Source organism: Bombina bombina, chromosome 4 (genome assembly GCF_027579735.1).
Source record: "Bombina bombina isolate aBomBom1 chromosome 4, aBomBom1.pri, whole genome shotgun sequence".
NCBI lineage: Eukaryota > Metazoa > Chordata > Amphibia > Anura > Bombinatoridae > Bombina > Bombina bombina.
In genome coordinates this window covers 904149336-904176097 of record NC_069502.1, presented here as the reverse complement: position 1 = coordinate 904176097, position 26762 = coordinate 904149336, and the positions used below count along the sequence as shown (strand labels likewise).

The 26762-nt window shown below is 43.1% G+C and overlaps 1 protein-coding gene across 2 annotated transcripts in view; it reads left to right on the top strand.

Moving 5' to 3' along the window:
• STRN (striatin) overlaps window positions 1–26762 on the top strand; it is a 574950-nt gene that overhangs the window by 453163 nt on the left and 95025 nt on the right. For both annotated transcript variants that reach the window (XM_053711828.1, XM_053711827.1), the window contains one exon: window positions 21080–21216. In XM_053711828.1, coding sequence (XP_053567803.1) covers window positions 21080–21216 — 137 coding nt within the window. The remainder of the gene's footprint in view (window positions 1–21079; window positions 21217–26762) is intronic.

The window sequence follows — 26762 nt, the reverse complement described above, 5'->3', positions numbered from 1 at the left end:
TGTTACTTCACAAAAAGCTGGCAGCTGTGCCAGATGTTCAAGCCTTTGTTCAGGCTCTGGTTAGAATCAAGCCTGTTTACAAACCTTTGACTCCTCCTTGGAGTCTCAATTTAGTTCTTCAGTTCTTCAGGGGGTTCCGTTTGAACCCTTACATTCCGTTGATATTAAGTTATTATCTTGGAAAGTTTTGTTTTTGGTTGCAATTTCTTCTGCTAGAAGAGTTTCAGAATTATCTGCTCTGCAGTGTTCTCCTCCTTATCTGGTGTTCCATGCAGATAAGGTGGTTTGGCGTACTAAACCTGGTTTTCTTCCGAAAGTTGTTTCTAACAAAAACATTAACCAGGAGATAGTCGTGCCTTCTTTGTGTCCGAATCCAGTTTCAAAGAAGGAACGTTTGTTGCACAATTTGGATGTTGTTTGTGCTCTAAAATTCTATTTAGATGCTACAAAGGATTTTAGACAAACATCTTCCTTGTTTGTTGTTTATTCTGGTAAAAGGAGAGGTCAAAAAGCAACTTCTACCTCTCTCTCTTTTTGGATTAAAAGCATCATCAGATTGGCTTACGAGACTGCCGGACGGCAGCCTCCTGAAAGAATCACAGCTCATTCCACTAGGGCTGTGGCTTCCACATGGGCCTTCAAGAACGAGGCTTCTGTTGATCAGATATGTAAGGCAGCGACTTGGTCTTCACTGCACACTTTTACTAAATTTTACAAGTTTGATACTTTTGCTTCTTCTGAGGCTATTTTTGGGAGAAAGGTTTTGCAAGCCGTGGTGCCTTCCATCTAGGTGACCTGATTTGCTCCCTCCCTTCATCCGTGTCCTAAAGCTTTGGTATTGGTTCCCACAAGTAAGGATGACGCCGTGGACCGGACACACCTATGTTGGAGAAAACAGAATTTATGTTTACCTGATAAATTACTTTCTCCAACGGTGTGTCCGGTCCACGGCCCGCCCTGGTTTTTTAATCAGGTCTGATAATTTATTTTCTTTAACTACAGTCACCACGGTATCATATGGTTTCTCCTATGCAAATATTCCTCCTTTACGTCGGTCGAATGACTGGGGAAGGCGGAGCCTAGGAGGGATCATGTGACCAGCTTTGCTGGGCTCTTTGCCATTTCCTGTTGGGGAAGAGAATATCCCACAAGTAAGGATGACGCCGTGGACCGGACACACCGTTGGAGAAAGTAATTTCTCAGGTAAACATAAATTCTGTTTTCTCCAACATAGGTGTGTCCGGTCCACGGCGTCATCCTTACTTGTGGGATATTCTCTTCCCCAACAGGAAATGGCAAAGCTGGTCACATGATCCCTCCTAGGCTCCGCCTTCCCCAGTCATTCTCTTTGCCGTTGTACAGTCAACATCTCCACGGAGATGGCTTAGAGTTTTTTGGTGTTTAAATGTAGTTTTTATTCTTCAATCAAGAGTTTGTTATTTTAAAATAGTGCTGGTATGTACTATTTACTCTGAAACAGAAAAGAGATGAAGATTTCTGTTTGTAAGAGGAAAATGATTTTAGCAACCGTTACTAAAATCGATGGCTGTTTCCACACAGGACTGTTGAGAGGAATTAACTTCAGTTGGGGGAAACAGTGAGCAGACTTTTGCTGCTTGAGGTATGACACATTTCTAACAAGACTTGGTAATGCTGGAAGCTGTCATTTTCCCTATGGGATCCGGTAAGCCATTTTTATTAAATAAGAATAAAGGGCTTCACAAGGGCTTTAAAGACTGGTAGACATTTTTCTGGGCTAAAACGATTGATTTATAAGCATTTTTAATAGTTTATAGCTTTGAGGAGTTATTTTATTCTTGGGAATTATGTTAAATAACCGGCAGGCACTGTATTGGACACCTTTTTCACTGGGGGCCTTCTCTAATCATAGGCAGAGCCTCATTTTCGCGCCACTAATGCGCAGTTGTTTTTGGGAAGCAAGGCATGCAGATGCATGTGTGAGGAGCTCAGATACATAGAAAAAGCTTACTGAAGGCGTCATTTTGTATCGTATTCCCCTCTGGGCTTGGTTGGGTCTCAGCAAAGCAGATACCAGGGACTGTATAGGGGTTAAATATAAAAACGGCTCCGGTTCCGTTATTTTAAGAGTTAAAGCTTTCAAATTTGGTGTGCAATACTTTTAAGGCTTTAAGACACTGTGGTGAAATTTTGGTGAATTCCTTCATACTTTTTCACATATTCAGTAATAAAGTGTGTTCAGTTTAAAATTTAAAGTGACAGTAACGGTTTTATTTTAAAACGTTTTTTGTACTTTGTTATCAAGTTTATGCCTGTTTAACATGTCTGAACTATCAGATAGACTATGTTCTGTATGTGAGGAAGCCAAGGTTCCTTCTCATTTAAATAGATGTGATGTATGTGACACAAAATTTAGAGAAAATGATTCCCAAGATGATTCCTCAAGTGAGGGGAGTAAGCATGGTACTGCATCATCCCCTCCTTCGTCTACGCCAGTCTTGCCCACACAGGAGGCCCCTAGTACATCTAGTGCGCCAATACTCCTTACTATGCAACAATTAACGGCTGTAATGGATAATTCTATCAAAAACATTTTAGCCAAAATGCCCACTTATCAGCGAAAGCGCGACTGCTTTGTTTTAGAAAATACCGAAGAGCATGAGGACGCTGATGATAATGGTTCTGACATGCCCCTACACCAGTCTAAGGGGGCCAGGGAGGTTTTGTCTGAGGGAGAAATTTCAGATTCAGGGAAAATTTCTCAACAAGCTGAACCTGATGTGATTACATTCAAATTTAAATTGGAACATCTCCGCGCTCTGCTTAAGGAGGTGTTATCTACTCTGGATGATTGTGACAATTTGGTCATTCCAGAGAAATTATGTAAGATGGACAAGTTCCTAGAGGTCCCGGGGCCCCCCGAAGCTTTTCCTATACCCAAGCGGGTGGCGGACATTGTAAACAAAGAATGGGAAAGGCCCGGCATACCTTTTGTCCCTCCCCCTATATTTAAGAAATCCTATGGTCGACCCTAGAAAGGACTTATGGCAGACAGTCCCCAAGGTCGAGGGGGCGGTTTCTACTCTAAACAAACGCACCACTATACCCATAGAAGATAGTTGTGCTTTCAAAGATCCTATGGATAAAAAATTAGAGGGTTTGCTTAAAAAGATGTTTGTTCAGCAAGGTTACCTTCTACAACCAATTTCATGCATTGTTCCTGTCACTACAGCAGCGTGTTTCTGGTTCGATGAACTAGAAAAGTCGCTCAATAAAGATTCTTCTTATGAGGAGATTATGGACAGAATTCATGCTCTTAAATTGGCTAACTCTTTTACTTTAGACGCCACTTTGCAATTGGCTAGATTAGCGGCGAAAAATTCGGGGTTTGCTATTGTGGCGCGCAGAGCGCTTTGGCTAAAATCTTGGTCAGCGGATGCGTCTTCCAAGAACAAATTGCTTAACATACCTTTCAAGGGGAAAACGCTGTTTGGCCCTGACTTGAAAGAGATTATTTCAGATATCACTGGGGGTAAGGGCCACGCCCTTCCTCAGGATAGGTCTTTTAAGGCTAAAAATAAACCAAATTTTCGTCCCTTTCGCAGAAACGGACCAGCCCCAAGTTCTACATCCTCTAAGCAAGAGGGTAATACTTCTCAAACCAAGCCAGCCTGGAGGCCAATGCAAGGCTGGAACAAAGGTAAGCAGGCCAAGAAACCTGCCACTGCTACCAAGACAGCATGAGATATTGGCCCCCGATCCGGGACCGGATCTGGTGGGGGGCAGACTTTCTCTCTTCGCTCAGGCTTGGGCAAGAGATGTTCTGGATCCTTGGGCGCTAGAAATAGTCTCCCAAGGTTATCTTCTGGAATTCAAGGAGCTACCCCCAAGGGGGAGGTTCCACAGGTCTCAATTGTCTTCAGACCACATAAAAAGACAGGCATTCTTACATTGTGTAGAAGACCTGTTAAAAATGGGAGTGATTCATCCTGTTCCATTAGGAGAACAAGGGATGGGATTCTACTCCAATCTGTTCATAGTTCCCAAAAAAGAGGGAACATTCAGACCAATCTTAGATCTCAAGATCCTAAACAAATTTCTCAAGGTTCCATCGTTCAAAATGGAAACCATTCGGACAATTCTTCCTACCATCCAGGAAGGTCAATTCATGACCACGGTGGATTTAAAGGATGCGTATCTACATATTCCTATCCACAAGGAACATCATCGGTTCCTAAGGTTCGCCTTTCTGGACAAGCATTACCAGTTTGTGGCACTTCCATTCGGATTAGCCACTGCTCCAAGAATTTTCACAAAGGTACTAGGGTCCCTTCTTGCGGTGCTAAGACCAAGGGGCATTGCAGTAGTACCTTACTTGGACGACATACTGATTCAAGCGTCGTCTCTACCACAAGCAAAGGCTCATACGGACATTGTCCTGGCCTTTCTCAGATCTCACGGGTGGAAAGTGAACGTAGAAAAAAGTTCTCTATCTCCGTCAACAAGAGTTCCCTTCTTGGGAACAATAATAGACTCCTTAGAAATGAGGATTTTTCTGACAGAGGCCAGAAAATCAAAACTTCTAAGCTCTTGTCAAGTACTTCATTCTGTTCTTCTTCCTTCCATAGCGCAGTGCATGGAAGTAATAGGTTTGATGGTCGCGGCAATGGACATAGTTCCTTTTGCGCGAATTCATCTAAGACCATTACAACTGTGCATGCTCAGTCAGTGGAATGGGGATTATACAGACTTGTCTCCGACGATACAAGTAGATCAGAGGACCAGAGATTCACTCCGTTGGTGGCTGACCCTGGACAACCTGTCACAAGGGATGAGCTTCCGCAGACCAGAGTGGGTCATTGTCACGACCGACGCCAGTCTGGTGGGCTGGGGCGCGGTCTGGGAACCCCTGAAAGCTCAGGGTCTTTGGTCTCGGGAAGAATCTCTTCTCCCGATAAATATTCTGGAACTGAGAGCGATATTCAATGCTCTCAAGGCTTGGCCTCAGCTAGCAAAGGCCAAATTCATACGGTTTCAATCAGACAACATGACGACTGTTGCGTATATCAACCATCAGGGGGGAACAAGGAGTTCCCTGGCGATGGAAGAAGTGACCAATATAATTCAATGGGCGGAGACTCACTCCTGCCACTTGTCTGCAATCCACATCCCAGGAGTGGAAAATTGGGAAGCGGATTTTCTGAGTCGTCAGACATTTCATCCGGGGGAGTGGGAACTCCATCCGGAAATCTTTGCCCAAATAATTCAATTGTGGGGCATTCCAGACATGGATCTGATGGCGTCTCGTCAGAACTTCAAGGTTCCTTGCTACGGGTCCAGATCCAGGGATCCCAAGGCGACTCTAGTGGATGCACTAGTAGCACCTTGGAGCTTCAACCTAGCTTATGTGTTCCCACCGTTTCCTCTCATTCCCAGGCTGGTAGCCAGGATCAAACAGGAGAGGGTATCGGTGATCTTGATAGCTCCTGCGTGGCCACGCAGGACTTGGTATGCAGATCTGGTGAATATGTCATCGGCTCCACCATGGAGGCTACCTTTGAGACAGGACCTTCTTGTTCAAGGTCCGTTCGAACATCCGAATCTGGCCTTACTCCAACTGACTACTTGGAGATTGAACGCTTGATTTTATCAAAGCGAGGGTTCTCAGATTCTGTCATTGATACTCTTGTTCAGGCCAGAAAGCCTGTAACTAGAAAAATCTACCATAAAATATGGAAAAAATATATCTGTTGGTGTGAATCTAAAGGATTCCCATGGAACAAGATAAAAATTCCTAAGATTCTATCCTTTCTTCAAGAAGGTTTGGAGAAAGGATTATCTGCAAGTTCTTTGAAGGGACAGATTTCTGCTTTATCTGTTTTACTTCACAAAAAGCTGGCGGCTGTGCCAGATGTTCAAGCTTTTGTTCAGGCTCTGGTTAGAATCAAGCCTGTTTACAAACCTTTGACTCCTCCTTGGAGTCTTAATTTAGTTCTTTCAGTTCTTCAGGGGGTTCCGTTTGAACCCCTACATTCCGTTGATATCAAGTTATTATCTTGGAAAGTTTTGTTTTTGGTTGCAATCTCTTCTGCTAGAAGAGTTTCAGAGTTATCTGCTCTGCAGTGTTCTCCTCCTTATCTGGTGTTCCATGCAGATAAGGTGGTTTTGCGTACTAAACCTGGTTTTCTTCCGAAAGTTGTTTCTAACAAAAATATTAACCAGGAGATAGTCGTGCCTTCTTTGTGTCCGAATCCAGTTTCAAAGAAGGAACGTTTGTTGCACAATTTGGATGTAGTTCGTGCTCTAAAATTCTATTTAGAGGCTACAAAGGATTTCAGACAAACATCTTCCTTGTTTGTTGTTTATTCTGGTAAAAGGAGAGGTCAAAAAGCAACTTCTACCTCTCTCTCTTTTTGGCTTAAAAGCATCATCAGATTGGCTTATGAGACTGCCGGACGGCAGCCTCCTGAAAGAATCACAGCTCATTCCACTAGGGCCGTGGCTTCCACATGGGCCTTCAAGAACGAGGCTTCTGTTGATCAGATATGTAAGGCAGCGACTTGGTCTTCACTGCACACTTTTACTAAATTTTACAAATTTGATACTTTTGCTTCTTCTGAGGCTATTTTTGGGAGAAAGGTTTTGCAAGCCGTGGTGCCTTCCATCTAGGTGACCTGATTTGCTCCCTCCCATCATCCGTGTCCTAAAGCTTTGGTATTGGTTCCCACAAGTAAGGATGACGCCGTGAACCGGACACACCTATGTTGGAGAAAACAGAATTTATGTTTACCTGATAAATTACTTTCTCCAACGGTGTGTCCGGTCCACGGCCCGCCCTGGTTTTTTAATCAGGTCTGATGATTTATTTTCTCTAACTACAGTCACCACGGTATCATATGATTTCTCCTATGCAAATATTCCTCCTTTACGTCGGTCGAATGACTGGGGAAGGCGGAGCCTAGGAGGGATCATGTGACCAGCTTTGCTGGGCTCTTTGCCATTTCCTGTTGGGGAAGAGAATATCCCACAAGTAAGGATGACGCCGTGGACCGGACACACCGTTGGAGAAAGTAATTTATCAGGTAAACATAAATTCTGTTTTTAATGAAATTTATTTCTTACCTGGGGTTTAGTCTTTTTTTCAATTGACCACTTCTTACAAATTGCGGGCGGTATTAGGCCCGCGGGTGCGACAAATGCTAAACTTTATTGCGTCATTTTTGGCGCGAAGATTTTTTTGGCGTGAAAGAGTACGTCTATGACGCAAGTTCGTCATTTCCGGCGTCATACTTGACGCCGAGACCTTTCACACGGTCGCGTCATTAGTGACACGAGTGTGTCATTTCCGGTTATTTTTTGGCGCCAAAAAAGTTTTAGTTACGTTGTGCGTCATACTTGGCGCCAAACTTTTTCATTATTTCAATACCCCATTGATGTTTGCCTCTTGATTTTTTCAATATCAGAGGGCTTTGCTATTTGCATTTTTCCCATTCCTGAAACTGTCATATAAGGAAATAGATAATTTTGCTTTATATGTTGTTTTTTCTCTTACATTTTGCAAGATGTCTTACTTTGATCCTGCCTCAGAAGCTTCTGCTGGAACATTACTGCCTGACATCGGTTCTAACAAAGTCATTAGTTATAAAATTGTAGAAATTATATCGCTGAATGTCATTTGTAATAGTTGTTTTGATAAACTTTTACATGCAGATAATGTGTCCATCAGTAATACTACATTGCCAGTTGCAGTTCCTTCAACTTCTAATGTGCATAATATACCTGTAAATTTTAAAGAATTTATTTCTAATTCTATTCTGAAGGCTTTTGTCTGCATTTTCACCTTCAAATATATGTAATAGGTCTTTTTAAAACTTCTCATTTAGTTGATGAAATTTCAAATGACCAACACTATGATAATTTATCCTCTTCTGATAAGAATCTATCTTATTCAGTAGATCCTCCTCAGACATTGACACTGACAAATCTACTTATTTATTTTAAATTGAGTACATGCGTTCTTTATTATATAAAGTGTTAATTACTTTGGATATTGAGGTAACCAGTCCTCTTGACGTTCAGTCTAATAGACGTTTTGTATGCTGTTTTTAAACCTCCTGTGGTTCCTCCAGGGTTTTTTTCCTATTCCTGTGGCTATTTCTGTTATGATTTCTAAGGAATGGAATAAGACAGGTACTTCTTTTTATTCCTTCTTCAAGGTTTAAAAATTGTATCCTTTGCCAGCAAAATCTATAGAGTTTTGGGAAAAAATCCCCAAAGTTGATGGGGCTATTTCTACTCTTGCTAAACGTACCACTATTCCTATGGAAGATAGTACTTCCTTTGAGGATCCTTTAGATAAGAAGCTTGAATCTTATCTAAGGAAGGCCTTTTTATATTCAGGTCATCTTCTCAGACCTGCAATTTCTTTGGCTGATGTTGCGGTGGCATCAACTTTCTGGTTGGAGAATTTAGCGCAACATGAATTGGATTCTGACATATCTAGCATTATTCGCTTACTGCAACATGCTATTCATTTTATTTGTGATGTTAGATCCATGTCTTTAACTATATTAGCTAGAAGAGCTTTGTGGCTTAAATCTTGGAATGCTGATATGACATCTAAATCTAGATTACTATCTCTTTCTCCAACATAGGTGTGTCCGGTCCACGGCGTCATCCTTACTTGTGGGATATTCTCTTCCCCAACAGGAAATGGCAAAGAGCCCAGCAAAGCTGGTCACATGATCCCTCCTAGGCTCCGCCTACCCCAGTCATTCTCTTTGCCGTTGTACAGGCAACATCTCCACGGAGATGGCTTAGAGTTTTTTAGTGTTTAACTGTAGTTTTTATTATTCAATCAAGAGTTTGTTATTTTGAAATAGTGCTGGTATGTACTATTTACTCAGAAACAGAAAAGAGATGAAGAATTCTGTTTGTATGAGGAAAATGATTTTAGCAACCGTCACTAAAATCCATGGCTGTTCCACACAGGACTGTTGAGAGCAATTAACTTCAGTTGGGGGAACAGTGTGCAGTCTCTTGCTGCTTGAGGTATGACACATTCTAACAAGACGATGTAATGCTGGAAGCTGTCATTTTCCCTATGGGATCCGGTAAGCCATGTTTATTACGATCGTAAATAAGGGCTTCACAAGGGCTTATTAAGACTGTAGACTTTTTTTGGGCTAAATCGATTCATTATTAACACATATTTAGCCTTGAGGAATCATTTTATCTGGGTATTTTGATATATTGATATCGGCAGGCACTGTATTAGACACCTTATTCTTTAGGGGCTTTCCCAAAGCATAAGCAGAGCCTCATTTTCGCGCCGGTGTTGCGCACTTGTTTTTGAGAGGCATGGCATGCAGTCGCATGTGAGAGGAGCTCTGATACTTAGAAAGACTTTCTGAAGGCGTCATTTGGTATCGTATTCCCCTTTGGGCTTGGTTGGGTCTCAGCAAAGCAGATACCAGGGACTGTAAAGGGGTTAAAGTTAAAAACGGCTCCGGTTCCGTTATTTTATGGGTTAAAGCTTCCAAATTTGGTGTGCAATACTTTTAAGGCTTTAAGACACTGTGGTGAAAATTTGGTGAATTTTGAACAATTCCTTCATGTTTTTTCGCAATTGCAGTAATAAAGTGTGTTCAGTTTAATATTTAAAGTGACAGTAACGGTTTTATTTTAAAACGTTTTTTGTACTTTGTTATCAAGTTTATGCCTGTTTAACATGTCTGAACTACCAGATAGACTGTGTTCTGAATGTGGGGAAGCCAGAATTCCTATTCATTTAAATAAATGTGATTTATGTGATAATGACAATGATGCCCAAGATGATTCCTCAAGTGAGGGGAGTAAGCATGGTACTGCATCATTCCCTCCTTCGTCTACACGAGTCTTGCCCACTCAGGAGGCCCCTAGTACATCTAGCGCGCCAATACTCCTTACTATGCAACAATTAACGGCTGTAATGGATAATTCTGTCAAAAACATTTTAGCCAAAATGAACACTTATCAGCGTAAGCGCGGCTGCTCTGTTTTAGATACTGAAGAGCATGACGACGCTGATAATAATATTTCTGAAGGGCCCCTAACCCAGTCTGATGGGGCCAGGGAGGTTTTGTCTGAGGGAGAAATTAGTGATTCAAGAAACATTTCTCAACAGGCTGAACCTGATGTGATTGCATTTAAATTTAAGTTGGAACATCTCCGCATTCTGCTTAAGGAGGTATTATCCACTCTGGATGATTGTGACAAGTTGGTCATCCCAGAGAAACTATGTAAAATGGACAAGTTCCTAGAGGTGCCGGGGCTCCCAGAAGCTTTTCCTATACCCAAGCGGGTGGCGGACATTGTTAATAAAGAATGGGAAAGGCCCGGTATTCCTTTCGTCCCTCCCCCCATATTTAAAAAATTGTTTCCTATGGTCGACCCCAGAAAGGACTTATGGCAGACAGTCCCCAAGGTCGAGGGAGCGGTTTCCACTTTAAACAAACGCACCACTATACCCATAGAGGATAGTTGTGCTTTCAAAGATCCTATGGATAAAAAATTAGAAGGTTTGCTTAAAAAGATCTTTGTTCAGCAAGGTTACCTTCTACAACCTATTTCATGCATTGTCCCTGTCGCTACAGCCGCATGTTTCTGGTTTGATGATCTGATAAAGGCGGTCGATAGTGATTCTCCTCCTTTGGAGGAGATTATGGACAGAATCAATGCTCTCAAATTGGCTAATTCTTTCACCCTAGACGCCACTTTGCAATTGGCTAGGTTAGCGGCTAAGAATTCTGGGTTTGCTATTGTGGCGCGCAGAGCGCTTTGGTTGAAATCTTGGTCGGCTGATGCGTCTTCCAAGAACAAGCTACTTAACATTCCTTTCAAGGGGAAAACGCTGTTTGGCCCTGACTTGAAAGAGATTATCTCTGATATCACTGGGGGTAAGGGCCACGCCCTTCCTCAGGATCGGCCTTTCAAGGCCAAAAATAAACCTAATTTTCGTCCCTTTCGTAGAAACGGACCAGCCCAAGGTGCTACGTCCTCTAAGCAAGAGGGTAATACTTCTCAAGCCAAGCCAGCTTGGAGACCAATGCAAGGCTGGAACAAGGGAAAGCAGGCCAAGAAGCCTGCCACTGCTACCAAGACAGCATGAAATGTTGGCCCCCGATCCGGGACCGGATCTGGTGGGGGGCAGACTCTCTCTCTTCGCTCAGGCTTGGGCAAGAGATGTTCTGGATCCTTGGGCGCTAGAAATAGTCTCCCAAGGTTATCTTCTGGAATTCAAGGGACTTCCCCCAAGGGGGAGGTTCCACAGGTCTCAGTTGTCTTCAGACCACATAAAAAGACAGGCATTCTTACATTGTGTAGAAGACCTGTTAAAAATGGGAGTGATTCATCCTGTTCCATTAAGAGAACAAGGGATGGGGTTCTACTCCAATCTGTTCATAGTTCCCAAAAAAGAGGGAACGTTCAGACCAATCTTAGATCTCAAGATCTTAAACAAGTTTCTCAAGGTTCCATCGTTCAAGATGGAAACCATTCGAACTATTCTTCCTTCCATCCAGGAAGGTCAATTCATGACCACGGTGGATTTAAAGGATGCGTATCTACATATTCCTATCCACAAGGAACATCATCGGTTCCTAAGGTTCGCATTCCTGGACAAGCATTACCAGTTCGTGGCGCTTCCTTTCGGATTAGCCACTGCTCCAAGGATTTTCACAAAGGTACTAGGGTCCCTTCTAGCTGTGCTAAGACCAAGGGGCATTGCTGTAGTACCTTACTTGGACGACATTCTGATTCAAGCGTCGTCCCTTCCTCAAGCAAAGGCTCACACGGACATAGTCCTGGCCTTTCTCAGATCTCACGGATGGAAAGTGAACGTGGAAAAGAGTTCTCTATCTCCGTCAACAAGGGTTCCCTTCTTGGGAACAATAATAGACTCCTTAGAAATGAGGATATTTCTGACAGAGGCCAGAAAAACAAAGCTTCTAGACTCTTGTCGGATACTTCATTCCGTTCCTCTTCCTTCCATAGCTCAGTGCATGGAAGTGATCGGGTTGATGGTAGCGGCAATGGACATAGTTCCTTTTGCGCGCATTCATCTAAGACCATTACAACTGTGCATGCTCAGTCAGTGGAATGGGGATTATACAGACTTGTCTCCGAAGATACAAGTAAATCAGAGGACCAGAGACTCACTCCGTTGGTGGCTGTCTCTGGACAACCTGTCACAAGGGATGACATTCCGCAGACCAGAGTGGGTCATTGTCACGACCGACGCCAGTCTGATGGGCTGGGGCGCGGTCTGGGGATCCCTGAAAGCTCAGGGTCTTTGGTCTCGGGAAGAATCTCTTCTACCGATAAATATTCTGGAACTGAGAGCGATATTCAATGCTCTCAAGGCTTGGCCTCAGCTAGCGAGGGCCAAGTTCATACGGTTTCAATCAGACAACATGACAACTGTTGCGTACATCAACCATCAGGGGGGAACAAGGAGTTCCCTAGCGATGGAAGAAGTGACCAAAATCATTCTATGGGCGGAGTCTCACTCCTGCCACCTGTCCGCTATCCACATCCCAGGAGTGGAAAATTGGGAAGCGGATTTTCTGAGTCGTCAGACATTGCATCCGGGGGAGTGGGAACTCCATCCGGAAATCTTTGCCCAAGTCACTCAGCTGTGGGGCATTCCAGACATGGATCTGATGGCCTCTCGTCAGAACTTCAAAGTTCCTTGCTACGGGTCCAGATCCAGGGATCCCAAGGCGGCTCTAGTGGATGCACTAGTGGCACCTTGGACCTTCAAACTAGCTTATGTGTTCCCGCCGTTTCCTCTCATCCCCAGGCTGGTAGCCAGGATCAATCAGGAGAGGGCGTCGGTGATCTTGATAGCTCCTGCGTGGCCACGCAGGACTTGGTATGCAGATCTGGTGAATATGTCATCGGCTCCACCTTGGAAGCTACCTTTGAGACGAGACCTTCTTGTTCAGGGTCCGTTCGAACATCCGAACCTGGTTTCACTCCAGGTGACTGCTTGGAGATTGAACGCTTGATCTTATCGAAGCGAGGGTTCTCAGATTCTGTTATCAATACTCTTGTTCAGGCCAGAAAGCCTGTAACTAGAAAGATTTACCACAAAATTTGGAAAAAATATATCTGTTGGTGTGAATCTAAAGGATTCCCTTGGGATAAGGTTAAGATTCCTAAGATTCTATCCTTCCTTCAAGAAGGATTGGAAAAAGGATTATCTGCAAGTTCCCTGAAGGGACAGATTTCTGCCTTGTCTGTGTTACTTCACAAAAAGCTGGCAGCTATGCCAGATGTTCAAGCCTTTGTTCAGGCTCTGGTTAGAATTAAGCCTGTTTACAAACCTTTGACTCCTCCTTGGAGTCTCAATTTAGTTCTTTCAGTTCTTCAGGGGGTTCCGTTTGAACCCTTACATTCCGTTGATATTAAGTTATTATCTTGGAAAGTTTTGTTTTTGGTTGCAATTTCTTCTGCTAGAAGAGTTTCAGAATTATCTGCTCTGCAGTGTTCTCCTCCTTATCTGGTGTTCCATGCAGATAAGGTGGTTTTACGTACTAAACCTGGTTTTCTTCCAAAAGTTGTTTCTAACAAAAACATTAACCAGGAGATTATCGTACCTTCTCTGTGTCCGAAACCAGTTTCAAAGAAGGAACGTTTGTTGCACAATTTGGATGTTGTTCGCGCTCTAAAATTCTATTTAGATGCTACAAAGGATTTTAGACAAACATCTTCCTTGTTTGTTGTTTATTCCGGTAAAAGGAGAGGTCAAAAAGCAACTTCTACCTCTCTCTCTTTTTGGATTAAAAGCATCATCAGATTGGCTTACGAGACTGCCGGACGGCAGCCTCCCGAAAGAATCACAGCTCATTCCACTAGGGCTGTGGCTTCCACATGGGCCTTCAAGAACGAGGCTTCTGTTGATCAGATATGTAGGGCAGCGACTTGGTCTTCACTGCACACATTTACCAAATTTTACAAGTTTGATACTTTTGCTTCTTCTGAGGCTATTTTTGGGAGAAAGGTTTTGCAAGCCGTGGTGCCTTCCATTTAGGTGACCTGATTTGCTCCCTCCCTTCATCCGTGTCCTAAAGCTTTGGTATTGGTTCCCACAAGTAAGGATGACGCCGTGGACCGGACACACCTATGTTGGAGAAAACAGAATTTATGTTTACCTGATAAATTACTTTCTCCAACGGTGTGTCCGGTCCACGGCCCGCCCTGGTTTTTTTAATCAGGTCTGATAATTTATTTTCTTTAACTACAGTCACCACGGTACCATATGGTTTCTCCTATGCAAATATTCCTCCTTAACGTCGGTCGAATGACTGGGGTAGGCGGAGCCTAGGAGGGATCATGTGACCAGCTTTGCTGGGCTCTTTGCCATTTCCTGTTGGGGAAGAGAATATCCCACAAGTAAGGATGACGCCGTGGACCGGACACACCGTTGGAGAAAGTAATTTATCAGGTAAACATAAATTCTGTTTTCTTTCCAAGGTAATAATTTATTTGGTTCTCAGTTGGATTCTATTATTTCAACTGTTACTGGGGGAAAGGGAGTTTTTTCTGCCTCAGGATAAAAACGCCTAAGGCTTCTAACAGTTTTCGTTCCTTTCATCAGAATAAGGAACAAAAACTCAACCCTCCCCCCAAGGAATCTGCTTCCAATTGGAAGCCTTCCTCAAATTGGAATAAATCCAAGCCTTTTAGGAAACCAAAGTCAGCCCCTAAGTCCACATGAGGGTGCGGTCCTCATTCCAGCTCAGCTGGTAGGGGGCAGATTAAGGTTTTTCAAAGATATTTGGATAAATTCTGTTCTAAATCAATGGATTCAGAGCATTGTCTCTCTAGGCTATCGAATAGGATTCAGAGAAAGACCTCTTGTGAGAAGATTTTTTTCTCTCACATATCCCAGTAAATCCAGTGAAAGCTCAGGCTTTCCTGAAGTATGTTTCAGACCTGGAGTCTTCAGGGGTAATCATGCCAGTTCCTCTTCTGGAACAAGGTTTGGGGTTTTATTCAAATCTATTCATTGTCCTAAAGAAGGAAAATTTATTCAGTCCAGTTTTGGATCTGAAGATTTTTAATAGTTATGTAAGAGTACCAACTTTCAAGATGGTGACTATAAGGACTATTCTGCCTTTTGTTCAGCAAGGACATTATATGTCCACAATAGACTTGCAGGATGCATACCTTCATATTCCGATTCATCCAGAACATTATCATTTTCTGAGATTCTCTTTTCTAGACAAGCATTACCAATTTGTTGCTCTTCCATTTGGCCTAGCAACCGCTTCAAGAATCTTTTCAAAGGTTCTGGGTGTCTTACTCTCTGTATTCAGAGAACACGGTATTGCGATGTTTCCTTATTTGGACGTTATCTTGGTACTAGCTCAGTCTTTTGCGTACTGCAGAATCTCACACAAATCAACTAGTGTTGTTTCTTCGGAAACATGGTTGATCAATTTACCAAAAGTTTCTTGATTCCTCAGACAAGGGTCACCTTTTTAGGCTTCCAGATAGATTCAGTGTCCATGACTCTGTCTCTAACAGACAAGAGACGTTTAAAATTGGTCGCAGCATGTCGGCTCCTTCAGTCTCAGTTATTCCCTTCAGTGGCTATATGCATGGAAGTTTTAGGTCTCATGACTGCAGCATCGGACGCAATCCCCTTTGCTCGTTTTCACATGAGACCTCTTCAGCCTTGTATGCTGAATCAATTACGACACTCTCTTACATGGTGGATAGATCACCATCGTTTGGTTCAAGGGGCTTCTTTTGTTTGCCCAACCTGGACTGTGATCACAACAGATGCGAGTCTTTCAGGTTGGGGAGCTGTTTGGGGGTCTCTGACAGCACAAGGCGTTTTGGAAATCTCAAGAGGCGAGATTACCAATAAATATTTTAGAACTCTGTGCAATTTTCAGGGCTCTTCAGTTTTGGCCTCTACTAAGAGAACCGTTCATTTGTTTTCAGACAGACAATATCACAACTCTGGCTTATGTCAATCATCAGGGTGGGACTCACAGTCCCTAAGCTATGAAAGAAGTATCTCGGATACTTGCTTGGGCGGAATCCAGCTCCTGTCTAATCTCTGCGGTACATATCCCAGGTGTAGACAATTGGGAGGCGGATTATCTCAGCCGCCAGACTTTTCATCAAGGGGAGTGGTCTCTCCATCCAGATGTGTTTTCTCATCTAAACAAGAAACTTCCCAGATAACTGTCCAGGTCCAGGGTTGTTCAGGCGGAAGCAGTGGATGCGCTGACACTTCCTTAGTGTTATCAACCTGCTTACATCTTCCCGCCTCTAGTTCTCCTTCCAAGAGTGATTTCCAAAATCATCATGGAACAGTCTTTTGTGTTGCTGGTGGCTCCAGCATGGCCACACAGGTTTTGGTATGCGGATCTGGTTCGGTTGTCCAGTTGCCCCGCCTTGGCCACTTCCGTTACGTCCGGACCTAGTATCTCAAGGTCCGTTTTTCCTTCAGGTTCTCAAATCATTAAATTTGAAGGTATGGAAATTGAACGCTTAGTTCTAAGTCAGAGAGGTTTCTCTGATTCAGTGATCAATACTATGTTACAAGCTCGTAAATCTGTCTCTAGAAAGATTTATTATAGAGTTTGGAAGACTTATATTTCATGGTGTTCTTCTCATAGTTTCTCCTGGCATTCTTTTAGAATTCCTAGATTTTTGCAGTTTCTTCAGGATGGTTTGGATAAAGGTTTGTCTGCAAGTTCCTTAAAAGGACAAATCTCCGCTCTTTCTGTTTTATTTCACAGAAAAATTGCTAGACTTCCTGATATACACTGTTTTGCACAGGCTTTAGTTCGTATTAAGCCTGTCATTAAGTCAAGTTCTCCCCCTTGGAGTCTTAATTTGGTTCTGAGGGCTTTACAGGCTCCTCCATTTGAACCAATGCATTCTGTGGACATTAACTACTTTCTTGGAAAGTGTTGTTCCTTTTGGCTATCTCTTCTGTTAGAAAAAATTCTGAGCTATCTACTCTTTCTTGTGAGTCTCCTTTTCTGATTTTTCATCAGGATAAGGCAGTTTTGCGGACTTCTTTTCAATTTTTACCTAAGGTTGTGAATTCTAACAACATTAGTAGAGAAATTGTTGTCCCTTCTTTATGTCCTAATCCTAAGAATTCTTTGGAGAGATCCTTACATTCTTTGGATGTGGTAAGAGCTTTGAAATGAAGCTACTAAATTTCAGGAAGACTTCTAGTCTATTTGTTTTATTTTCTGGTCCTAGGAAAGGTCAGAAAGCTTCTGCTGTTTCCTTGGCTTCTTGGTTGAAACTTTTGATTCATCAAGCTTATTTGGAGTCGGGTCAAACCCCGCCTCAGAGAATTGCAGCTCATTCTACTAGATCAGTCTCTACTTCATGGGCTTTTAGGAATGAAGCTTCAGTTGATCAGATTTGCAAAGCAGCCACTTGGTCCTCTTTGCATACATTTACTAAATTCTACCATTTTTTTTTGTATTTGCTTCTTCCGAAGCAGTTTTTGGTAGAAAAGTTCTTCAGGCAGCTGTTTCAGTTTGATTCTTCTGCTTTTTGATTTAAGTTTTTTTCTTTCAAAAGTGAAAATAAACTTGTGGATTATTTTCTCAGCGGAATATGGCTGTTTTTGTTTTAGTCCCTCCCTCTCTAGTGACTCTTGAGTGGAAGACTCCACATCTTGGGTATTGATATCCCATATGTCACTAGCTCATGGACTCTTGCCAATTACATGAAAGAAAACATAATTTATGTAAGAACTTACCTGATAAATTCATTTCTTTCATATTGGCAAGAGTCCATGAGGCCCACCCTTTTTATGATGGTTATGATTTTTTGTATAAAGCACAATTATTTCCAAATTTCCTTTATTGATGCTTTCTACTCCTTTATCACCCCACTGCTTGGCTATTTGTTAAACTGAATTGTGGGTGTGGTGAGGGGTGTTGCCCCTCCTGGTAGGATTGTATATCCCATATGTCACTAGCTCATGGACTCTTGCCAATATGAAAGAAATGAATTTATCAGGTAAGTTCTTACATAAATTATGTTTTTTGAGCTGTTTGGGGACCCTATCCTTCTCTGTTATGGGACTCCTCAGTCTCCTCCTTCGAATGGCTCACCTCGTTAGACATGGGGGGATGAAGTAATCTCCTTTAAGTTTTGTTATCGAGATCCTTCCTAGTTTTGTTGGAAGAACAGGGTTTCCGTTAGGCTGGTCCTGCAGATCTTTCTGTTCTTCTTGGGCTTTAACCCTCAGGTTGCCTGTTTTATTTTTTTTCCGGTTAGGATGTATTTTCTTTTCTTTTTCATACTATGTTTCCTGCTGGAACTTAAAAATCTCTGGGATCGATACTTGCTGTTTGCTTCTACGGAAGTTGTTCGGGCACATTTGTCCCATATTTGTTTGTTTTTCTTCCTCCATCTCTGAGGGCGGATTTAGCCAGCTTGGCAGTTATGACCCTGGTTGCAGGCTGGTCCTGCTTGGGTTCAGATCTATTGTCTTGCAGCTTATTCAGACACATGGCGCCTATTATACCTTGCTAGTCAGGTTGGGGTGCCGAGTGCTCTTAACATTATTTATGTTCCTGTTATTTGTTTCAGCTAAGCCTTCTCTAGAGGACTTGCAGGTCCGTGCGGCTCTCGGGATTGTTTCAGTCCTAAACAGCTGTGTCTCTGGTGACTGGGTCAGTGAATTTTGCTGCGTCACTCTCTATTGCTTCCAATACCCTCGGAACCTAGAGTATTCCTTCCCACGTGGTGGGAAAATTAGAGAGTTTAGCGCCTCTTTTCCGCCGGTCGGGCGGTGTTGCTTTAGGAAATTGTCCTTTTTGGACTTGTTTCTTTAGTGGTTCTCTTGTTCATTGAGAACTCTTGGATTGTCCCTTTCTCCTTGTGGATGGGTCGCCTTTGGAGGACTTGTATTCCATTCGGGAGTTGGTTTTTCCTTTTTCGGGGCATTAAACAGTGAGGTCTTTTTGGGCTCCGGTTAGGGGTCTTTCCCTGGTGTTGTGAATGCTCTGCATCTCTTTCTGCAGATAGAAGAGGTCCTAGGGGTTTTCCACTCATATGGTTCAGGTATTGCCGTCCAGGTGGCATCCAAACCCATGTTTTACTGTCCCCTGACTTCGCATCTGAGGTGATGTGGAGGCTTGATGTTGCTCTGTTCGGGTGACTTGTCCTCACCTTTCCTTTTGTGTCTGGAGCTCGTGGCTAGTTGCACAACAAGCTCAGCATACTAATGATTTGTGGCTACTCTGTACTGTATCAAACCGAGGGTTGGTAGTTCGATCCCTGGCGAGGTCTACTCAGCCTTTCCTCATTTCGAGGTTGATAAAATGAGCAATGCCTTGTGTCCCTTAGGGGGGATTAGCTGCACTTTCAAGCACAGTCATGTTAATGTTGCTTGGACACCTGTTAGCTCTAGTGTCCTTTTATGGCCCTGGCTCTTTGGAGTGTTGGGCTCCTGCAAGGGGTGGTCTCTTCCCTTTGGGTCGGGACTTGCAAGGGCTTCTTGCTCTTGTTATCTGGATTTTTTCCCTGGGAGGTCTGTTTTTTTATATCATATGAGGGATTTATGTTTCTGGAAGATTATTTAATCTAAACATTTGTGGGGCCCGGTCTTCTTGTCCTGATCTTCCGGTTGTCAAGAGTTTTACTCTGCATTTTCTCTTTTGTGGATCCCGCTGTGGGATGTTACTAGACCTTATGATCCTAGGACTGGCAGGGGGTTCCAGTTTCCGGGGTACTTGGGCTTAGCCCTTGTTCTGGCTGTTCTGTTTTACAACTTGGCCAGATTTACTGGGAACCGGTGCTCCTTGGTGCTTGTCTTGTGCTGGACGATATGGTTCCCTTGGGACAGCCAACTGACGTGACCTGATGGTGGGCTTTCCTGCCTAGGAAACGGAAGGTTTGCGGTTGCTCAGCTGTAACTTTTTGCGCCTGATATGTGTGATAGCACAATGGTGTTTTAAGGGGTTTGTCAGTGACGTGGCCTTGTGTCCTCTCGGTTCTTCCTACGACTTCCTGTCTTATGGGCAGGTGTTATCGACACTCTGCTCTTCAGGGGGCTCGTTGTCATTGCGGTGGTGTGGTTCCCTTTTTAGGGGCCTCTCCTGTGTTCGGGATGTTGGAACAGATGTTTATCTGGTTCGGGGATTGGTCTGCTCTTTGAGTTATTTCTTTCCATCTGGGGAGCTGCTGGCTCTGCATTGAGTGTGGTGGCCTTGCTAAATCTCCTTGGGGCCAATGCCTGCTTGATTGTCTTTAGGTTGAAGTGGCTGTGTCCATTCTTCCACCCTTTTGGGGGCTGGTCTTAGGGTTCCTTTCGGTTCCATTGCTTTCAGATCTGCTGTTGCTTGGGCTGGTTCGGCTAGGTGTAGGATCTGAGATCTGTTGTTCATCCTCAGGTCTTTTAGAGGTTCCGTGCCTATCTCCCTTTGAGATCTGGGAGTAGGCTTGGCGGCCTGGATTGCTTGGAAAGTGTCTTCTATCTTGGAGGTTGGGCAATCTCTGTCTTGGAGGTTGGGCAGTCTGCTATTTTGTGCGGGCGCTTCTTCCTTACGCATAGTGTTTTCTCTGTGTCGTCCTACGGATGGCAGCGTGTTACTGGACTCAGATGTTTATTTCCTGAGTTTTGAGGACTTTGTTTTCTGTGGGGCGTCTCTTATTTTTTATTCTTCTGGCACCTTTTCACCCTGGTATTCTACTGTTCTTTGTTCCTCGGCAGAATGACTGGGGGATGAGGGAAGTGGGAGGAGTATTTAAGCCTTTGGCTGGGGTGTCTTTGCCTCCTCCTGGTAGCCAGGTTCTTAATTCCCAAAAATAATGAATGCAGCTGTGGACTCTTTCCATCTGAAGAAAAGATAATTATTAGGTAAGCATAATTAAAGTTTTTTTTTCCTGCTTTACCTGCAAATCTTTGCAGACATGATAGGAGCAGACTTTTGTTCTTAATTTATTTTATTTTTTTAAGTAACTTTATAAATTGGCGTTTTTCTTCTTGGAGAATTCTGGTACGTATAATAGACTCCAAAAAATCAAGTCTGATAACATTTCGCTTTTCTTTTTTTTTTAGTTGAAGCTTTAACTTTTCCTCCATCATCTGGAAAATCCTTTATTATGGGAGCAGATGACACTTTAGAAAATGAGCTTGGTCTTGGAGAGTTGGCGGGGCTTACTGTTGCCAACGAAGCTGATTCCTTAACATATGATGTAAGTTGTTTATAGGTAAATTCTTTTGCATAAGTTTTGACTAACATTATGAACATTTTCAATTATCCATTAAATTTCGCTGTCTATGACATTTAAACCAAAATAAATCCCTGTGCTTCATTCTCCTGCATCAAGGAAACTTCAATATGCTAGAAAACCCAAATGCAACAATGCATCCATAAAGTGCCAACAAAATGTATTCCTAAACACTGGAAAACCAAAACATAGTGCTTACTGGAACAGACTGACTCACACAGGTAACCTACTCCAACTTAAACGTTACCATTATCTAGGGTCACATAAACCTGAAATCTTATGTATCTCTGGCCAATACTCAGTCCCCCCCACCCCTTTTTTTTTCTTCTCTTCTTCCTCCTCTCTCATTGTTGGCCTCATGACCTCTGCTGCTGGCAGCTCCTAAACTTGTGCATCAGGGTCGATCAGCCAGCTCATGCATTCAGATTAATCTGTGTTGCAAATAAGACATTTACGTCTAGACAAGCTTACTTTTTACTTATTGAAGTTAAAAATAGATCTCACCCTGCTCCTGGGAGGCCAAAAACTAAGGATAGATGGGAGGTGGGAGGGAATTTAAGCACTTGTGTTCCAGCTACTTGGTTATGGATTAATGTTTGGGAGCTCAGATGTGAGACCCTTTATTCCTGGGACTTATTTTCCACAAAGAAGACAGAAGAGATTTCCAGTAAGCTGAATGATAGTAGGACATTGAAATCCCTAGGGAGATACTGCGCATATAACTGTGTTCTGTCATAACTATCCTCCAGCATCGCGGGGACATGTCCCTAGGCCTTCAAACTTCTCACTACTTGCCTTTATCTGCAGTCTGTTCGGCCATCAGTGGCTCAATGTATGGAGGTTATTGCTCTGATGGTCTCTTCCATGGACATCATTCACTTTGCTCGATTCCATTTGAGTGCTCTGCAATTATGCATGCTCAGACAATGGATCAGAGTCCATTCGGATCTATCTCAGAGGATAGATCTAGACCAGTTGACAAGAGACTCTCTCTCGTGGTGGTTTTCTCAGGATCATCTGTCTCAGGGCACATGCTTCCGGAGACGCTCCTGGGTGATTGTGACCACGGGTACCAGCCTGCTAGGCTGGGGAACAGTCTGGGACTTGTTAAAGGCTCGGGCCCATGGACTCGGGAGGAGTCTTCTCTTCCAATAAACATCTTGGATTTGAGAGCACTCTTCAATGCTCTGATGGCCTGGCCTCAGTTGTCCTTAGCCCGGTTGATCAGGTTCCAGTTGGACAACATCACCTCAGTGGCTTACATCAACCACCAGGGAGGAATTCGGAGTTCCTTGGTTATGAAGGAGGTGACTCACATTCTGCAGTGGGCGGAAGCTCAATATTGTCTATCTGCCATCCACATTCCAGGAGTGGACAATTGGGAGGCGGATTTCTTGAGCATACAGACCTTTCATCCCGGGGAGTGGGCTCTCCATCCGGAGGTGTTCTCCAGGTTAACCCTCAAGTGGGGGGTGTGCCGGAGTTGGATCTGATGGCGTCTTGTCAGAATGCCAAGCTTCCAAGGTACAGTTCAAGGTCAAGAGATCCTCAGGCCGCCCTGATAGATGCTCTGGCGGTTCCTTGGGACTTTGGTCTAGCATACCTGTTTCCTCCGTTTGCTCTCCATGAGCCATTGCTCGTATAAAACAGGAGAGTGTGTCTATAATTCTAATAGCTCTTGCATGGCCTCACAGGATCTGTTTTAGGACCTAGTGAAGATGTCATCTCTTCCAAATTGGAGGTATTCTCTGAGGAAGGACCTTCTAACTCATGGTTCTTTCCTCCATCCAAATCTCGGTTCTCTGAAGCTGACTGCTTGGAGATTGAACACTTAGTTCTGGCTAAGCGTGGGTTTTCTGAGTCTGTCATTGATACTATAATTCAGGCTTGCAAGCCTGTTACTCGTAAGATTTACCATAAGGTATGGCGTAAATACCTTTATTGGTGTGAATCAAAGGGGTACTCTTGGATTAGGGTCAGGATTCCTAGAATTTTGTCTTTTCTCCAGGAGAAAGGGTTCTCTGAAAGGTCAGATTTCTGCATTATCTATTTTACATAAGCGTCTAGCGGATGTGCCAGATGTTCAATCTTTTTCAGGCTCTGGTTAGAATCAGGCCTGTGTTTAAATCTGTTGCTTCTCCTTGGAGCCTTAACCTAGTTCTTAGAGTTTTGCGGCAGTCTCCATTTGAGCCAAAGCATTCCATAGATATTAAGATGTTATCTTGGAAGGTACTGTTTCTTATTGCTATTTCTTCTGCTCTGAGTTTTTCCGAACTGTCAGCTTTGCAGTGCAATTCGCCTTATCTTATTTTTCAGGCGGATAAGGCGGTCCTTCGTACTAAATTGGGGTTTCTCCCTAAGGTGGTTTTCGGATAGAAATATTAATCAGGAGATTGTTGTTCCTTCCCTTTGTCCTAATCCTTGCTCTCATAAGGAACGTCTGTTGCACAACCTGGGTGTGATGCACGCTCTAAAATTCTACCTACAGGCTACTAAGGATTTTCGCCAGTCTTCTTCGCCAGTCCTCTTCTCAAAAGATCGAGTCCTTCAAGCCGGCCTGGAAGCCTGGTTCAAGCAGTCCACAAAGTCCAACGCCAATACAAAATTTTCACGTGGCCCCCCAGACCAGATTCTGTTCTGGTAAAGGGGGCAGACTAAGTCTTTTTCCACAAGGCCTGGTTCCAGTCAGTCCAGGACCCCTTGGTTCAAAACATATACCAGCATTTCAGGATAGGCTTTTGCTCCAAGCCTCTTTGGGGTCGATTCCATCTGTCTCAGGTCCCCAAAAAATCTGCAAAGGCGGCTGCCTTCATGCAGTGTGTTCAGGATTTAGAGGAAATGGGAGTATTTTTCCAAGTACCTGTGTCTCAACGGAGTCAAGGGTTTTACTCCCAATCTGTACATTGTCTCAAAGAAAGAAGGGACTTTCAAACCCATTTTAGATTTGAAACCCCTAAACAAGTTTGTCAGAGTCCCCACTTTCAAGATGGAAACCATTTGCACAATTTTACCGGTAATTCAACAGGGTCGATTCATGTCTATTATAGCTCTCAAGAATTGCATACCTGCTCATCCCTATCCACAAGGATCACCATCAATTCCTAAGGTTTGCATTCCTAGACAAACCCACCGCCAATTTGTAGCCCTTCCGTTTGGTCTGGCTACAGCTACTCGCGTATTCACAAAGGTTCTAGGAGCTTTGTTGGCGGTGATCAGAGCTCAGGGTATCTCAACTGCCCCTTATCTAGACGATATCCTAGTTCAGGCTTCTTCCCTTCCTCTAGCTATTGCTCATTCTCAAAGGCTACTATCTTTTCTCCAAGACCACAGTTGAAGAATCAATGTTCCAGAGAGCTCTTTAACTCCAGCTACAAGGGTGTCCTTTCTAGGAGTCATCATAGATTCAGTCCTAATGCGTCTATTCCTGAAAGAATCTCGCAAATTAAAACTTCAGATGGCGTGTCTATCTCTGCAACCTGCTTCTTTTCAATCAGTTGGACATTATCAATTCCATGGCCTACATAAATCATGAAGTGGGTACCTGCAGTCCACTGGCTATGCAGGATGTCTCTTAGATTCTGTCTTGAGCAGAGAGGAATCCATTCTCCCTGTCAGCAGTTCACATTCCAGGAGTGAACAATTGGGAAGCGGATTACCTCAGCCGTCAGTCGGTACATCCAGGAGAGTGGTCTCTCCTTCAGGGCATTTTCAACCAATTAGGGTTTAAATGGGTGTCTTCTGGACATAGATTTGATGGCCTCCCCCTTAATTAATAAACTTCCAATTTATCGTGCAGGTTCAAGAGATTCAAAGGCTCAAACGATAAAACGCCTCGGTGTGTCCATTGAATTTTCATTTGTCATACCCATTTCCTCTTTGTTCTACTTCCAAGGGTAATTGCTCAAATCAAACAGAAGTCGGCTTTAGTAATCTTGATTGCTCCAGCCTGTCCCTTCAGAACATGGTATGCAGATCTATTGGAGATGTCCTCTTCTCCTCCACGTCTTCTTTCTCTAAGACAAGATCGGTTGTCACAAAGGCCCTCTTCGATCATTATCTCAAATCTCCAAGTGTAACAGCTTGGAGGTTTAACACCTAGTTTTAAAACCAGTTAGCCAAAAAATGTACCACAACATTTGGAAGACAAACTTTGGTGCTCTTCCTGAGGATTTCCTTGGTATTCATTTAGGATTCCTAGAATTATTTTTTTTTTTTTATGATTATATACAATTCCATTGTCAGAATAGACCAAACAAATTACATAACAGAAAAGAAAAACACATTATGTCGGCTTTATACCAATCACTAGTAAAAATATGCAATATATAATCCAAGTCAGACAGTGTAAAAATAACTTAATATTGCTTCATGTTTTGTCTCCAGCCTAAAATAATTGTGGAATTCAACATCAAAAAAAAAATTCAGTTAGGATCTTGGTGATTTTTTAGTGCACTTAAATAAAACATAAAAGAGAGAGAGAGAAAGAAAGAAGAAGAAAAAAAAACTCCAGTACCTCTCCCGCCCCCTCCAAATAATCAATATAAGACATAACCAGGGCCTTTTAATAATACCATGATACCGGAAACACCTCACTCAGGATTATGCCTTCAAAGTAGATGGATCTATGAAATTGCTTATTAAGTATATATTGTGTTGACAGAGGATAATTTTCATCTATTTCTTAAAAAGAAAAGTGATATTTCTCCAACATAGGTGTGTCCGGTCCACGGCGTCATCCTTACTTGTGGGATATTCTCCTCCCCAACAGGAAATGGCAAAGAGCCCAGCAAAGCTGGTCACATGATCCCTCCTAGGCTCCGCCTTCCCCAGTCATTCTCTTTGCCGTTGTACAGGCAACATCTCCACGGAGATGGCTTAGAGTTTTTTAGTGTTTAACTGTAGTTTTTATTATTCAATCAAGAGTTTGTTATTTTAAAATAGTGCTGGTATGTACTATTTACTCTGAAACAGAAAAGAGATGAAGATTTCTGTTTGTAAGAGGAAAATGATTTTAGCAACAGTTACTAAAATCGATGGCTGTTTCCACACAGGACTGTTGAGAGGAATTAACTTCAGTTGGGGGAAACAGTGAGCAGACTTTTGCTGCTTGAGGTATGACACATTTCTAACAAGACGATGTAATGCTGGAAGCTGTCATTTTCCCTATGGGATCCGGTAAGCCATTTTTTATTACATAAAGAAAAAAAGGGCTTCACAAGGGCTTTTAAGACTGTAGACATTTTCTGGGCTAAAACGATTTATATATAAGCATATTTTATACCCCATAGCCTTGAGGAATTATTTTAATCTTGGGAACTATGTAAAATAACCGGCAGGCACTGTATTGGACACCTTATTCTCTAGGGGCTTTCCCTAATCATAGGCAGAGTCTCATTTTCGCGCCTCTATTGCGCACTTGTTTTTGGGAAGCATGACATGCAGATGCATGTGTGAGGAGCTCTGATACATAAAAAAGACTTTCTGAAGGCGTCATTTGGTATCGTATTCCC